At 40.0% G+C, this 16,528-nt stretch overlaps 1 protein-coding gene across 1 annotated transcript; it reads left to right on the plus strand.

Moving 5' to 3' along the window:
* Positions 1-54: 54 nt before the first annotated feature.
* On the plus strand, positions 55-5,735 carry LOC104617000 (carbonic anhydrase-related protein-like; the record flags this gene model as incomplete). Its single annotated transcript, XM_010282191.1, has 3 exons — positions 55-246; positions 4,175-4,299; positions 5,625-5,735. Coding segments are annotated over 3 exons (428 nt in total), but the record flags the coding sequence as incomplete, so codon positions are not given.
* Between the last annotated feature and the right edge of the window lie 10,793 nt (positions 5,736-16,528).

Raw genomic sequence — 16,528 nt, forward strand, 5'->3', positions numbered from 1 at the left:
CCGTGCGGCCCGGGGTGCCGTGTCTCCGCGTAACAGCTTTCCCTTGTGCCTCAGGAGTGGAGTGGGGGCTGATTTTTCCTGATGCTAACGGGGAGTACCAATCGCCTATTAACCTGAACTCGAGAGAAGCTAAATATGACCCCTCGCTCCTGGAAGTGCGTTTGTCGCCGAATTACGTAGTGTGTCGTGACTGTGAAGTGATCAACGACGGGCATTCTATTCAGATTGCCCTGAAGTCAAAATCAGGTACGCTGAAACCCGGCCCTTGGTTCCCCCACTAAAGTCTTGCCTTGCCTAAAGACTCACTTTCCTGCGTATCCGGGAGCACGGGATCAGCAACTGCTCCCAGCCCCGAGCTGCTGTGGTCCTTCGGCACGGACTGGGCCAGTAAGAGTGTTGCCGTTGACTTCAGTAGGAAAAAGGAGCAAGCTTTGCAATGGGAGCTGCAAGTTTGAACCCCAAACTTGATGGTCAGTCAGATTGCTTCAGAGCATGCCCAGAATTTCCTCTTGTGGTGGTGTCACCTAATTCCCTGGCATTCACAGCTATCTGCATTCAGAAGCAGTCTGGACTGTCACAAAGACGGTGTGATGCCAAACTATTTTGTACAGCTGGCAAAATTTGTCCTTGGTCCGAAGACCATGTAAGTTAAAAAGAGCTTTTCCCATTAATTTGAGTGGGTTCTGAATACTAACTACAGAATTGGGCAGCTTAAGATAGGTACTCCAGTTATACATGCTTACAATACTGATGAAGAGCAGGTAGCAAAGCAGTCCTCATTTCTTAAAAGGTTTTTTGGTGTCATTCATCAATAAAAATTAGAAGCAAATCATAAAAGAAACAATTCCAACTTAAGTGAAGTTGCAGGAAAAAAAGTCCATTGTGCTTTCCAGCACTGTGGTAGTTCTTACCATGTGTTTGGAAGGGCATCCAAGTTATTCTAACCAATCTTAGCTATTAACAGCCTTTTGGGGGCATTTAAACAGCTGAACATTGTCAAACCATGAGACATCCCAACTTTTGTTTCCTTCTGAGATCCCAGTAGCCCTGGGAGCCACAGCTGTGCTGAGAGTGAGGGAGTCAGTTCAGTTTTACACTGAATTTTTTAAAAAAGAAGGGATTGTTATTTTAGTAATGATGCTTTCCTTTATCATTTCCTTCCATAATACATTCCATGTATTATTGCAACACAGAACATTTCTTTCCACAGAATTTTGCAGATTTGCAATAGAATAGGAATTTTGTACTTCCAGTCAGTTGTACTGCCTTCATTAGAAGCAGAGCTCTTTTCCCAAGGAATAAGGTTCTCTCTGCAGGATCAGGAAGGGTCTTGAATTCTCCTGTGCAGGAAGTGAGAGTCACCGCAAATGATGTCATCGCTTGCATGCCAAAATGCACCTCCTTCAACCTGACCTTTCACAAGGGCAGTTTGTAACTTAGTAACAATAATTAATAAGATGGGACCAACACGCCTAAACGTGTAGAATCATAGAGTCATTAAGGTTGGAAAAGACCTTTAAAATCATCAAGTTCAACTGTCAACTGAACACCACCATGCCCACTAAACCATTGTAACCTTAGGAGAAGGAAAGACTTCTTTTTTAAACTTGAGTGTGGTGTGATGTGAGACTGATGAGTCTTGAAATATAAGAAAATCTGAACTAGAATTATGACTGAGGTATGGAACTATGATTTAGGAAATCTTGTTTTAGTTTCAGCTTTTCCTTAGGTGTCATGTTACATCATTTCCCATTCTCCATTTGTAAACTGGGGATAGTTTTTCTGTGTTTGGGAGGGGGAAGACTATGTTTATTATCCCTACTAGGAGGGGAAAAGAGTTAATAGCTGTGTTTGACCTAGTATTCTGGCCAATTTTCAGGGATTGCGGAAACTCCTGCAGCTTCTTTTCCTCACAGGGGATTTCTGATGACAAATCCGTTTAGCCAGATTATTTTAATGGGAACTGTTGAGCACTAAATGCTTTTGAAACTCTGTCCAATTAATGAGCAAGAGATCCTCATCTACTGCAAAGTTAACAGTCGAAGAAAAACTTCTTTATTGAAAAAAGTAAACTGATTAAGTTACATGTTAAAAATCAATTTGTCATTTATGGTGTTTGGTTTTATCCTTTAATTCAGGACACGCGGTCCATCTGGAATTCCTAAATCCTTCTTATTATTTAATTGCAAACATTTTCACAGGCTGCTTCCAGTTTGATCATTGTACATGTGTTATGCATTAGGTGGAAGAAGCATGACCAACTGTGTAATGGAATTGTATATTGAAAAATGCTTTAGAGGATATCCTGCTAACAGAGCGACTTCTCTTAAGCCAGCAGTGGATTGCACAGTGGATGATGGTTTCAGAATTGTTTTCTAATGAGGATCAAAAATTGCTGAAAGGCAAAGCAAAGTTAAACATGTTTCATGCATTGACAAGGATCAAGATTTGATGAAAGGCAAAGGAAAGATAAACGTGCTTCATGCACTGAAATACTTTTATGATGGGATCAATGTTATAACTTAAGCCTCAGAAATAAACTCTTTGAAGCTCCTGGAGATCCAGAACTACATCATATAGAGAACATTTGTTCTAGTTACACTTTCTCTAGAAGCCATATTTTAAAACAGAGAAAATGCTCCATTTTCCTAAGAAATAGCACTATTTAAGTATCGTATTTCTTTTTATTTGTCCAGATTTCCCTAAATACTTCAACCGGTTGCTTCCCCTAATGTTCACCAGATTTGTAGATTTTCCCTATGGGATGTAGGTGCAGATAAAAGATAGATAAAGCAAGTTTAAAAAACAAAATCTGAATCTATAACTACATTTAGGACATTTCATTTTAGAAACCCTAATGGCTGTTGGATTAGTTACCAAGAATTATTAAAGGAGGATTAATTGGAATATTTTACTTTTTTCTTCAGTGTAATTGCTTGTGAAAACCATAACTGATCAGTTTTCTTTCCATTTTTTTTATAGTTCAGTACTTTTGTTTTTGTGTTGTTACAGTTGAATATATTTCAAATGATAAATTATGTTTTAGTATTACACTATGTCTTGTGCTCCAAACTAAGGCTGCTTAGTTTGTGTGTCAAAATAACTTTATATTATGGAACTTTAATCCCCTAAAGCTGTAGATTATGCAATTAAATAATCCTTATCAGTTATCAGAGATTGTAAAAAACTTGTTCAAAGCCTATGAAACGTAAGCTAGAAATTATTGGATTCTGGGGAAGACTGTGAATGCCCTTAAGTAAAATCCAGCCCTGCCTAGAAGCCAATATTCAGTGATTTCAGTGGAAAGTTACCTACAGCTTGCGGAGTAGTATTTGATCTGAAGCAGATTCAGAAATCCCTGGGCAAAAAGTTTCCATTGATTAATTCCAAAGTAGATTTGGCCTCACAAGGTACAGCTGTTTGCTTTTACTACTTAGGGTGGAAGTCTCTATTAATACAAAAGTATCGAGCTACTATATAATTTTTTTTGATGCGTGTTGCAATTGTGGACAGATGCTTTTAAGAAATTCCGGATGTTTAAAAAACTGAAGTAAAAAACAGCCATGGCTGCCTAGAAGCTGTTTTTAAGTAAATGAGGTGTGTTGTTGCTCCTGTGTGTACGTTTGATTATATTTGGCTATGGAGGCATTCTGTACCTCAGAAGCCTGACAGGTGGTATATGACTGAATTACCTAGCAAAATACTGGCAATCAAAACTTTTCTATCAGTTTCTGTGACTCATAGCAAATATAGGTGATGGAGATTAAGCATTCGGACAAGTTGGAGGTAGTTACCAGTTCAATTCAGAACCCCCACCATCTGTTTAGAGCACACAGCTACTGTCTTGATAAGAGTAATAAAGATATTCACTCTCCTGACTGATAAAGATATAATTTTTTTATTTTGTGTTATGACCAGCTGGTCTGCCTCATAAAACAGAGTGCAGCCTGATCATATGATTTCACTGTTGATCATAACTGCCTGAACTCGTGTTCTGTACCTGCACGGTACTTCAAAAGTAAAGATGTCAAGTCTGTCAACTTTACTCTTCTCCTCTCTAGTACTGCTGATAATAAACAAACTTGCAACAATCTCCCCGTTGTATTTGGAGAATATACTCAGTGGCTCGTCTGCTTTGAAAACCAAGTTCCTTACAATTTGTCTTCTTTCCCAGTGTTAATAGGGGGGCCATTACCTCGAGGACATGAGTTTGAGCTACACGATGTTCGATTTCACTGGGGGAGAGAAAACCAGCGCGGTTCTGAACACACGGTTAATTTTAAGGCCTTTCCCATGGAGGTAAGAGTGACACTGCATTGCATAACACCCGCTAAATGCAAAACATTTTATATCATGCCCTGAATTCCTGGTAGTTCAAAAGAGAGTTTCTTTTAGCTCAGCATTTTATTGCTTTATATTTCAACCACAAAGCTATCTTGCTGAGGTGTGCTTTAGTGCAGGTAAATTAGGATATGTATCTGGAATAGAGTGCCTCCAGCACTCATCACATTATATGATTAATTGGTCATAAAGTTAACTTGCAGAATTATTAACTTCTGTCTTAATAATGTTAGTGTTCTAACAAGATCTGCCATTTCAACACTTCCTATGTCACCTTGACCTAGCTATAGATGAGGAGAACTAACCACTGGAAATACTTCCATGGCGAATAATAACAACTTAGGTAACTTTGGAGTAAGTGTAGAGCAATTTGTTCATGAAATAGCTTTACATACCTGAAAATTGAAGATTATGTGATATCCTTGGGTATGTTCTGTAATATCTCAATCAATTACAAAACTTTGAAATACAAAGTGATAATGCAGTCTGCAAAAATTCAACTGTTCATGGGGTGTCAGTTTGGGCTCCTAGGCAACCCAAAATGCTGGGGCCTATTTCTCCTGCCCTCCAGCAGCCGTTCATCGTATTACTTCACTTCCCACTGTCACATTGCTTACACTTGTCAAGGAGTGGCTTGGAGTATCCCTTAGGCCCTGAGCTGCAAGACCAGTTTTAACAGATACCAACCTTGAGGTTTGGTGACTTCAGCTTTGCATCTTTTATTTCATTTGTTGTGCACTATTGGTTTTAAAGAAACTCAAGATTTTTTCGGAGTTGTTTGAATTATTTTTGCCTTATTTATCTATCATAATCCCTCATGAGCCTGAAACTCTGTTTCCTTTTTCCCTGTGTTATTCAGTGCTAGGAAATTTGTTACTGTAGTATTATATTCATGAGTGCCAGGCTACTGGAATAGAACTGCTTTACAGAAAAAGATGTAGAAAATATTAGAGCAACTACTGCAAAGCTAAATGTAAAAAACTTGTGGACTTACACCATCAGTCTAATTCTTATGGTTGTTCAGGTACTTTCTTTAAGAGTTGCAGGTCAGACTTTGGCCTCTGCTATTTACTGTTTTACAGTGGTCCATCAGAAAAACCCATATATAAAGTCGCTCATAGAGTCTTTGCAGGTTGAGTTGATGCAGATCATAGAATTGTAGAATCATTTAGGTTGGAAAAGACCTTTCAGATTATCAAGTCCAACTGTAAACCTAACACTGCCAAGTCTACCACTAAACCATGTCCCTAAGTGCCACATCTACACGTAGGCCCTCTTTGTAGGTTGATTTCATGCAGATCCTGGCAACGCAGGAGGATTACTTGAATGGGGAAGACTTATCAACTGAAGGCAAAGCAGAGGAATCACCTCTGCATCCTGGTTACCTGGCATAATATATACAATGTGATCTATGTGGGCAATAGATACTTCAGGATACTGCAGTGTTCATTTGAGGCAGGAAGTAGCTTGTTCATTACGAAATAGCTCTGCCTAGTGCTTTTCCTCAAGGCTGATCCAGCATATGGTGATCAAGAAATATGGATGTGAACTATGTTAAGAACTGTTCTTGAGAGACTATCAGAGTCTCCTGTCTCCTTATTTATTAAGGACCACTTCACAAACAGTCTTGGTCTATGTGGGAACTGTCTGTTGATAATCTGCAGAAACCCCAGAGTTCTCTACTCCAGATCAGTCCAGAGAAAAGTATACTTGACCCAGAGATGCAAAGCAACAAACTTCATCAGTCATGAAAGGATTTCATTCTTCAGCTACTTTAACAGCAGCACAGCAGCTGCACAAACAGAATTCTGGCACAGTTGAAGAACATCACCTGGAGGTGAGCAAGCCAGCGTTATCCTGTGTCTTGCATCTAAGCAGCTTTCAGCTAGACTCTGATCTCCAAGAAACAATTACTGATGCAAAAATTCTGTAGCAGAAAAAAATTGACTCATAATACACTTTAAATACAATGTGAATGTTTATTTTTTCAAACAGATTTTTATGCAGATTAATTCTTCTGGCAGAAAATGACAGCATAGCTTGTTGTATCCAAGGTCAGTTGCACACAGGTGTATTGGCTGAGCCAGTTCATCATCTTCTGCCCCATGTTGCAAGAAAGTGCAGGATAGTTTGTTTGACATATGAGCTGCATTTCCTTCTGCTATATGCACAGAGAGCTGCTGTATTAAATCCATCTGAAATTGTCCAAATCAAATATTATACTTGAGCAGTAATAAAACAGGTGCTTGTGACCACTATAAAAGTTTATGAAGTAGTACACCTGAGACTCCAGAATGGAAGATTTTCTGTTTCCATTCCAGGCATTGCCCCATCTAATTTTTTTTGTGGGAACAATAATTTTGATCCAGGGACTCAGAAATCTTATCTTCTTAACTTTTAACATTAGCATTTGTTTATACAGTTGTTGGAAATGACCATATTCTGAACACATTTTGGCTTGATTTTCCCTGGGTTTGTTAGTTACTGAACACAAACAGCGATGTGTGCCTATTTTGGCTATACACAAGCAGTGTAGCGTAGTTTATGCTTTTGGTCTGTACTAAACACAAAATAAGCTGGCAGTCGTTTGTATACAAATGCATGCCTAGAAATATATTGAGCACCAAGTGCATAAGTTTGGATCTTCTGCCAGTGGAGCAAATCTAGTAGGACGTTTTCCTAAGAAACTAGAAATTATTTACAATGCAGTTGATAAGGATTTTAAATCCTCCTCTCTTTGTGGGAGGAAGACAAGTCAGGAGGATAAGCCGTAGTATGAAAACCTAAGTGCTTGATTTAAGTTGGTACATCAACAACACAACAAACTAGGCCCAGATTACACTCCATTACACTATTATAAAACCCAAGCAGTTCTACTCCAACTATGAGTTTGAAGAGATCTATCTGAGATGACTATCTAAGACTATTTACTGACTGGAACAGCAGTCTTTTTTTAGGTCTGAAGACTGTAAGGCTTTATTGTATTACATTGGACCAAATAGTTGTAGAACTGCTTCAGATTACCAGTGTAATGATCTTTGTAAAGGATGACTTTAAAAAAGAGTGTTATTTTCCAAAGTTTGGAAAAACACTCTTCAGTTACTTCCTTAGTCTCTTCACCTTTGATACCATAACTGCTTTTATAGAAATTAGTCAATATTCTGTGTTAGTTGGATAATATCCTGTGTCTCTTAGTGCAAAAATCTATTATTTCATACTAGACAGCTGGGGTCTTTGCATGTGGTTAGGGTATGTAGGTTCATGGTGAAATGGGTTAGACTACTAAGCTTATGTAACCTCTGGAACAGCTTCTTGAAATAATTCACACTGTCGAAAAGCATTGTTCATGTGGCTTGGAGGCTGAGTTAATTGGGGTTTTTTATTGTATGAAATTCAGCAAAGATGTGTTTTCCACCTTCCTTGACTGAAGGAACTGGAATGTTGACAGGAGTATGCCAGTGTTATCATTTTCACTGAAACACCTGTCTTTGCAAACAGTCAGGAAATCAGGACAAAACAATAAATACTTGTCAAAGGTACATACTGTAACACGTCTTTTTAAACAAAGGAAAAGCAGAGGGCTGTACATATCGGTACAACATCCTCTCTCTGTTCCATGAAAACAAGAGCATGAAGGCTGTTCTTGCCTTTTGGCCAGAAATTGGAAGGAGACATTTGTGCAACTTTCTCCAGAAATCTTTCTCACCAATTACTACTACTGCATGTAAACAGTGCTGCTTTGCCTTTTGGCCAAAGTTACTTTGGCCACTGCTTGTGCTAAATATTTAGTAATGGTCTTGACACTGAGAGGCTATTTCTTGCCAGCAGATGGAACAATGTTCCAAAGATCAGATTGTGCTTTACAGTACACATTTCCATAGGGCAGTAAAGTCCAGAGTTACCTGAACCTGATTTAGGTGTAAGAAAGAGAGGAACAATTTGACATCTTTATTCCTCTCCTTCATGCCCAGAGTATGGATTGGAGAAGGAGGAAGAACAAATCAAGAGCTAATGAAGCTCTGACTCTCCCCCTTACCTTTGGTGCATAAGAGGGAGACAGAGGGGGACAGGAATAGCAAATTGCTACAATTTATTTCTGTTATTAACAAAGTTAAAATAGGGTAAGCTAAAAATGGAGTCCCACTGTACCCGATCTCTGTATAAACGCAGTTTACATTAGTACCAGGCCAAATCAACTTACAGTCAAAAAAGACAGGAAAGACAGCAGGAGAAAGTGAACTATATGACGGCATCAATGCTGATGGAAAAAAAAAAGTTGTCACTGCTTCTGAACTGAAAGGAAACAGGGAAAATTATGCCCTAAAGGTGTCTCTTGCTCTTGGTTACTCAAGTGGTGGTGTGACCAAAGGCGCAATCTGACCATAAGGGAACAGTTCTTTCCAGGCCACTGCTCTGAAATAAAACTGTTTCTGAGAAAATAAAAGGTTCCTTTCACCACTTGTAATATGGCAAGGAGGATAATTCTCTGTAATCCATCCTCTTTAAAATGTAGGCTTATATTAGCTGTGAACCATGTGAAAGCTCTCAGTAGAAGAGGATTGGCAGAAAATAATTTTAAAATTGTTTCCAAGATGTGCAGAAAGATTAAAACCTGCATTATTGTCTGTCCTACAGTTTATGAGTCAAACAGAAGAAAATCCAATTGCCTGAAGGACCAGAATCAGTTCTGTCCAGGAAAAGAAAATGTTCCTTTCTGTTGTGTAATGAAGAGCAGACTAATTCATTCTGTAGACTCTTTCAGAGTTACTGAAATACCTGCTGCGATGAAGTTAAATATCATGCAAAAAACATATCCTACCCTCGATCTGATTTAAACCATTAAGTTTTCCTTTGTTCACATGAAATGGTGCCTGCCTAAGGATCTCATCAGAGTTATAGCTTTAGGGCTTCAGGTTAGGCTGTTGACATTACGCTTATCTACTCAAGTCTTTACAGTCTTCGGTGTGGGGATTTTTCTGTGCCCAGTTCTGAAATCAGATATCTGCAGACTGTGCATCCCCTTTCTGGAATTTCTTGAGAGGAGGTGTCATTCTTTCAACATGGAAATTTATTCTTTGCCAATTTTTAATATTCTTTGCCAACATTATTTAATCTTGCTGTTTTACCCAGTTTCTTATGAGCTCGTTAGCAAATTATTGAGGTTAAAAACCACAACAGAGTATTTGTAATTATAGTAGGAGGCCTAGGAGATAGTGTGCATGCAAGCGTGTCTCTCCCTTTTTATGCAGAGACTTACAAATTGCAAGTTCCGCTATCTGTGGATTTTTGCCAGTAGCTTTAATGGGACTATGATCCCAATCATAAACCCTAAAAGAAAAGGTTTTAAACCAAGGCATAAATCCTGTTGCCTTAGCTGATTGCATTGATTACCAGCTTATGAAAAAAAATTAATTCATTCCACTCACTTTGGCAGCACAAGACCAATGAATGAAGAACATCTTGCTTAGGCAGTCATGGATTTAACAGGAGGCAGAAAGAACAGATTCCAGAAGGGTTTACATAGCTTCGTGCTGAGGTCTGGAACTCTGCTCGAAATTGTCCAAGTTTTCTGGTGGAAAATTAACTTGTTACTCAAAGGCTTGGACAATTTTCTGAATTTTGGAATCATTGCAGATGAATACTGTAAGATGTGATTAAAACAGTGCATCTTATAAGAAAATTATGACATTCATGTAATAGCTATATCCTTGACAGTTTATGAATAACAGATTAATAATAGTTTAAAGTAGATATGCCCATTGGACATTATCTAATTTTTGAGGACAGAATTGTGGAAGAACACAGGAAAATCAGGCCAATATCTAAGCAGATGTTTTCAGATTTGTTTTCCAAATCTTCAATGATTTATACGTACACAATCTTTTACACATTATGTAGATGCAATTCACAAAGATAACAATAATACTTAGCTTTACACAGCACTCCGTGGGCAAAATTGGTCCTAGCACGAATTCTAAGGCTGTCAGTGAATTGTATTATGTGCGATCCTAGTCCCATATGTGCAGGTGTTTAAGTATCTTTCTGCCTTTTTCTATATAGCATACACTCTGTGGTCCACTAATTGATGTGACTTCTGTTTGGTTTTTTTGTAGTGATACAAAGCTGGGAGGTCTCTGGCCCCTCTTAGTATACTGGGAAACAGAAAACCAACAACAAGAGAAAACCAAAATTGCCATCATTGTAAAAGCACACATGAGCAGCTTATGACTCTTGAGATTCCTAGTTGCTAAGCTCTTTCAGTATATTTTTATTGTGCCTGAGGGTTAATTTGACCGAAATAGGCACATGCAGTCTCTGAAGTATACTTTGTTTATAGGTAATTTGTCAATATGAGCTTGGATTAGCCCTTGTTTTGCTCAGTCACATATAGTTTGAATTTTTCAGGGAATACGTCTATGTGCCTTGTATTATGGATTTGTGAAAAAAGCAGGTGCAAAAATGGGCTGATGTGCTAGCACAAACATAATTTTAGCTTGGCTAGAGCCTGAGAAATGCTCAGTTAAGCTCTGTGGAAGATCTGTACACATCTTCAGAGGTAGCAAATGTGATTTCCCTTCTGTGCAAAATCTGCAATTTATTTATGGGATTGTGGAAGACGTACAAGCTGCCAGACACCAGGTCAGAGTAGCTTTAACATTGCTGGCAATGTGTGCTCGTAGCCCAGAAGGCCAACCGTATCCTGGGCTGCATCCAAAGCAGTGTGGCCAGCAGGTCGAGGGAGATGATTCTGTCCCTCTACTCTGCTCTGCTGAGACTCCACCTGGAGTCCTGCATCTGGCTTTCCTGGAGCCCTCAGCACAGGAGAGACATGGACCTGTTGGAGAGGGTCCAGAGGAGGGCCACAAAAATGATCAGAGGGATCATGGAACACCTCTCCTCTGAGGACAGGCTGAGACAGTTGGGGTTGTTCAGCCTGGAGAAGAGAAGGCTCCAGGGAGACTGTATAGCAGCCTTCCAGTACTTAAAGGGGGCTTATAAGAAAGATGGGGACAGACTTTTTAGCAGGGCCTGTAGCAACAGGACAAGGGGTAATGGTATTAAACTAAAAGAGGGCAGATTTAGACTAGATGGAAGGAAGAAATTTTTGACAATGACAGTGGTGAAACACTGGCCCAGGTTGCCCCGAGAGGTTGTAGCTGCCCCATTGCTGGAAACATTCAAGGTCAGGTTGGACGGGGCTCTGAGCAACCTGATCTAGTTGAAGCTGTCCCTGCTTATTGCAGGGGGGTTGGACTAAATGACCTTAAAAGGTCCCTTTCAACCCCAAGATTCTATGATTCTATGAACAGTCTATACTGAAGCTTGTATACCTTTTTGCCTCTCTTTTAAGAGTCACTTTATTTACAGTCAATCACGTGTGAAGCTTTGTGGCTCATATACACCTAGAAGTCTTTTGAGGCAGCAGTTGCGATAGTCCGTGATTTGTAACTTCTACCAGGATGGAGAATTTGAGTGTTCTTTTAGGAAATAAATGATCCAAACTACAAATGACTGAGCAGAATAGGAAAGACTCTTCAAGGAGAAATGTTGTAGGTGGAGAGAAGTTAGGTGAAGAAAATGAGAATGAGAAGAAAATGGGGACTGACTCAAGAGAGGAGCCCTTCTCTGGGCTCCATGTTCCATCTTACCTCAGCTTATTGGTTTAGTTCTGCCAGGAGTTGAGGACAGTCTTTGTGCTTTGCCTGTAGTAGACATTTTGCACCAAGTTTTCTTGCAGTTGTGCTGGGCTAAGATGCAATGTTCAGTTGCAGCCTGTACTAACAGGTTTGGTGGCTCTGCATCCTCACAGAGGCAGGCAAGTGACCTTGAATCTTAGCAATCTCTGCCCGCGGTGCAAACACTATAGCCTCTGATACTTTTTTAAAAGATGTGAATCTTTTCCACTCCTTGAGCAGAATTAATAGCTTTGCTTTCTCCTTACTCTCTCACAGAAGTGCCTTGGTGACAGTGCTTGCACTCATGGATAAAGAGGCTGCTATTGTGACATCTCTTATTGCAAACCCCATTCCCAACTCTAACAAGATGGCTATTTATATTTTCATTCTGCTGTGATAGAAGAGCTTGTGTAGTTACTTAGAAGATGGGACTTCTGAAGAGGATTCAAGCGCAAGTTTGAGCACAAGATGGCTGCTCAGGTCTCTTCCTTACCATTTTTCTTGGCTGTGTGCCCTTGACATGATTTGCTTCAGTTGTACATAATTTTCTAATTTCTGTGATGATAGTTGCTGGCACTCTGCTCGCATCTTGCCTCAGTTTCCTGGTACCTTGGTTTTCATGTTTGGTTTTGCTTGGCACTTTGCCTCAACCACCAGGCCTAACTGTTTTTCTATCTAAGATCTGTCATTTGTGGAATAAGCTGGGAAAGGAGATTCCTTATTTCCTCCCTTTCCAGGCTATATCCTTGTGTCAGGATCAGTTCCTAGGTTGACCCCAGTGCATGAGTGAGTACTCTGAGAGGGAGATAATAGCTTTCCAATGCTAAACCCCAAATCTTATGTTCTTTGTGCTAATGGTGCAGACATGGCTCTGTCCATTTTAAAGGGTAAAATTTATAGATCCTGTAGGAGCTGAAAACCTTTGAAGGCTTCCACAAGTATTTGCTGTCATGCCTGAGTACTTCACAAGCACAAATAATGTAATCCTTAAATATCAGTGTGAGGGAGACAAGTTCTGCTATTGTCAGTGAACTGGTAGAAAACAAGTTCAAAGGGGTTATATTATTTAGCCATGATCATACATAATGCCTTTTTCAGGACTGACAGAGAACTGACTTATGATTCCTAGATGCTTGAATTCTAGTAAAATTTGCAGACAGTGTAGTACCAAAATATCTAATTTAGTTTGTAAATATCAGTTCAGTAATTTAACTACAGGACTATCTTATGCCCTAGTCCACAGACCGCACTGTTGCCAGTGAGGTAGTCTCACGGGTCATTCCTGTCTTCTTGTGCCAGCATTCAGCCACATAACGAACTGAACTGGAGAAGACTTCAAGTTTAACAGAATTTGAGAAGTTTATGGAACTACAGGAGAGCAGAAAAGTGTAAGACCGTTATGCAATCTGCAAACTTTCAATTCAAGAGAAAGATGTATAACAATGTTTATTATTTCAATGGAAGCTTAGCCAACGTTACAGAAAAAAGACCTGACTTGAGTTTCCTAGAGGAGTGCAGTATGGAAGAGCAACTTCTCACTGGACAAAAGTAAAGATTATGACTTAAGAAGATGATATGCAGCCTCAGATTCTTATCTCTTTAGAGAAACCCTTAGCTTTGAAACACAGAGAACTGTGGAATTCAAATCAATTCTTAATAAAACTTAATAAATTAGTGGGGAAGGAGTGTTTTTTATTCTGCCTTCATTAAAGAATCTATTGTTGAAAATTAAATCAGTGATTGAAGTCCTTCTACATATGAGCAATCTGGTTTTAAATCCAGGGCAACAGATTGCAGCCAACACTTTGTGGAATTGGACATGGTTATATTAAATGCTTAGTCATATAAATAGCACTTCCAGGATGAAATACGTAACCCATAGCACTTTGTGTTTTCTGCCTTCTTGATGGTATTGCTAGCCTGTAATGTCATCAACTATTCATAGAGAGCCAGTCCTTTTTCCAAGCTTCGCTCTTTTTAACTGTGGAGCACATGCGCCCACTCAGGTTGGCAAGAATCCAGAGTAAAAGCAGGATGGAGGGTCCTGCACTAAAATCCTTGCTTTTTCCTTCCTGGCCTTCATAGTTCAAGGGAAGGAAGAATAAAGGCTTGAATGTATATTTGTTTCTGTTAGCACAGGTAAGGGCAGACCCAGGGCACCTCAACCCACATGTTTGCTGGGGCCAGACGTGGTATCAGGGAACAATAACCTGCTCTGTGGTGCTCCTTGCTTCACACACTGAGCAGAAACTTGGCACGGTGCCGAGCCTGACCTATGAATCTGACAGTAATAACTGTGTGGCTTTTCATTTTCTTACTGATAGGGTTGATACTGAAAGTCAGTAATCTGGAATCAAGGGTGTTGTGTCTTTCTTAGTCCTTTTCTTAGCCTGTATAATTTTATTACAGTTGGAAAAATGTTAATTTTTGATTAATTCCTGTTTTCTTTTCATCTCATGTGTATGCCAGTAGTAATAAGCAGTGCTTGTGCTTTCAAATAGGAAGAAAAAATAAATACACACAAATTACAAGTTACAGCGTCCTCAGTTTCCCCTATACCCTTCAGTGTTTTGCCAATGGTCTTCCTCAGAAACAGGCATGCTAATGTCACGTGTCAGCAGCCTCTGTGAGCAAGTGAGACATTTTGATCTTCTGTTCAAGGCCTGGACAAAAGAGGTCTAGGTAGGGTTTGCAAAGCTTTCTGTGGATTGGTGTCCTTCACAAAAACTAAGACGGGTAAAGACATTGGTGTTGTGGTTGCATTAACCATGAAGATAGTTTATGCCCATGTCTTGCCTCCCTGGGAGTGCTAAGAGAGCTGCATCGATGTTCGGCTTTGTGTCAGCCTCCTTGCATCCCCTTCTGTTTCCTAGCCTTGTATGCAGTGGAAGTTAAGCCCCTCTCTGAAGAGTTAGTCCATCTCTGGTTAGAAGAGGGGCACTAGATCCATTTTTCCTTTTATTATTAAGTTTAAATTAAATTTCCTTTTTTAGCCTTATAGCTTCTTTTGCCAGAACAGAAAGAAGAACACTTGGTTGGGTATTTTACAGTTTCCATTACTTTTCAGCTTACTATGTAGCTGTAGTCTTTTAAATTTCTCCATATATATTAGTACTTCCTGCTGTTAATTTAATTTCTTCAGTGGATGTCCTGGTTTCAGCCAGAACACAGTTGATTTTCTTCACAGAAGCTGGTGTGAGGCTGTGTTTTGGATTTGGGATGAGAAAATGTTGATAATGTGCTGATGTTTTGGGTTGCTGCTAAGTAGTCAAGGACAGTCCAGCTTCTTGTGCTGGGCTGCCAGCGAGAAGGCTGGGGATGCACAGGAAGCTGGGAGGGGACACAGCCAGGACAGCTGACCCAGGCTAGCCCAAGGGATATTCCATACCATATGATGTCATGCTCGGTATGTAAAGCTGGGGTGAAGAAGAAGGAAGGGGTAGAGGGACGTTCAGAGTTACGGTGTCTGTCTTCCCAAGTGACCATTATGCGTGATGCAGCCCTGCTTCCCTGGAGATGGCTGAACACCCGCCTGCCCGTGGGGAGAGGTGAATGAATTCCTTGTTTTGCTTTACTTGTGTGTGTGGCTTTTGCTTTACCTGTTAAACTGTCTTTATCTCAAACTATGAGTTTCCTCACTTCTACTCTTCATATTTCCTCCCCCGTCCCACCGTGGGGGAGTGAGCGAGCGGCTGCGTGGGGCTTAGTTGCTGGCTGGGGCTAAACCACGACAATGGACCAACAGTTCTTTGTCTCATATGAAATGAGGCTACTGCATGTGATTAGGCTGTTCAAAGGCAACACGGATCCATGGTTAATATCAGATGCTGCAATTTTTTTAAATTATTTTTCAGTATGGCTCACCAATGTAGATACTTCTTTAACACAAGTGATTTGCCACAGTAACTGCGAGAGTGTTTCCTGAGATGCTGCAAATAATTCAGGAGTCCCACTATTCCTTACCTTTTCAGTGGCACACCTGAAGGTATGCTGCAGAATTGCCTAGACTACTTTGGCTGTTGCTTGGCCGGCTTTCTAAAAAGAGAATATATTTTGGAAGGTGTCTTTGCAAACCTTCCTTCTATGATACAACTAAAATAGTTTTATTTACAGCCATGTTACAGTTCTGCCCTCTTTCAAAGGTGTTCACAGAGAGGAGAGCACCAGTGAGCAAGGGTTCTGGACTACCCTGATGTCCCAGTCAAGCATTTGTTCTGCATGTTTTAGCTGTGAATTTAGCTTTTGACCAGAGACATACAGTATCTCACATTGTGACTGCAAAGTTGTTTAAACAGTATCTCCAGGATACCATGCACTCTGCTCCAACTTGATTTGTTTGCACCTAATTTCTCTGATTTTAGATTACAGACTTCTTTGTTCAGAGAATGTCATCTTGTTCTGTACATGGAGCCTGATGGTTAACCCACAGACTAGACCTGCCAGATCTTTAACACTTGCAATAAATTGTAACAAGCAGAATTTCAGCAGAAGCTGTGCTTTCCCTTCTCCCA

Source organism: Phaethon lepturus, unplaced genomic scaffold, assembly GCF_000687285.1.
Source record: "Phaethon lepturus isolate BGI_N335 unplaced genomic scaffold, ASM68728v1 scaffold56982, whole genome shotgun sequence".
Taxonomy (NCBI): Eukaryota; Metazoa; Chordata; class Aves; order Phaethontiformes; family Phaethontidae; genus Phaethon; species Phaethon lepturus.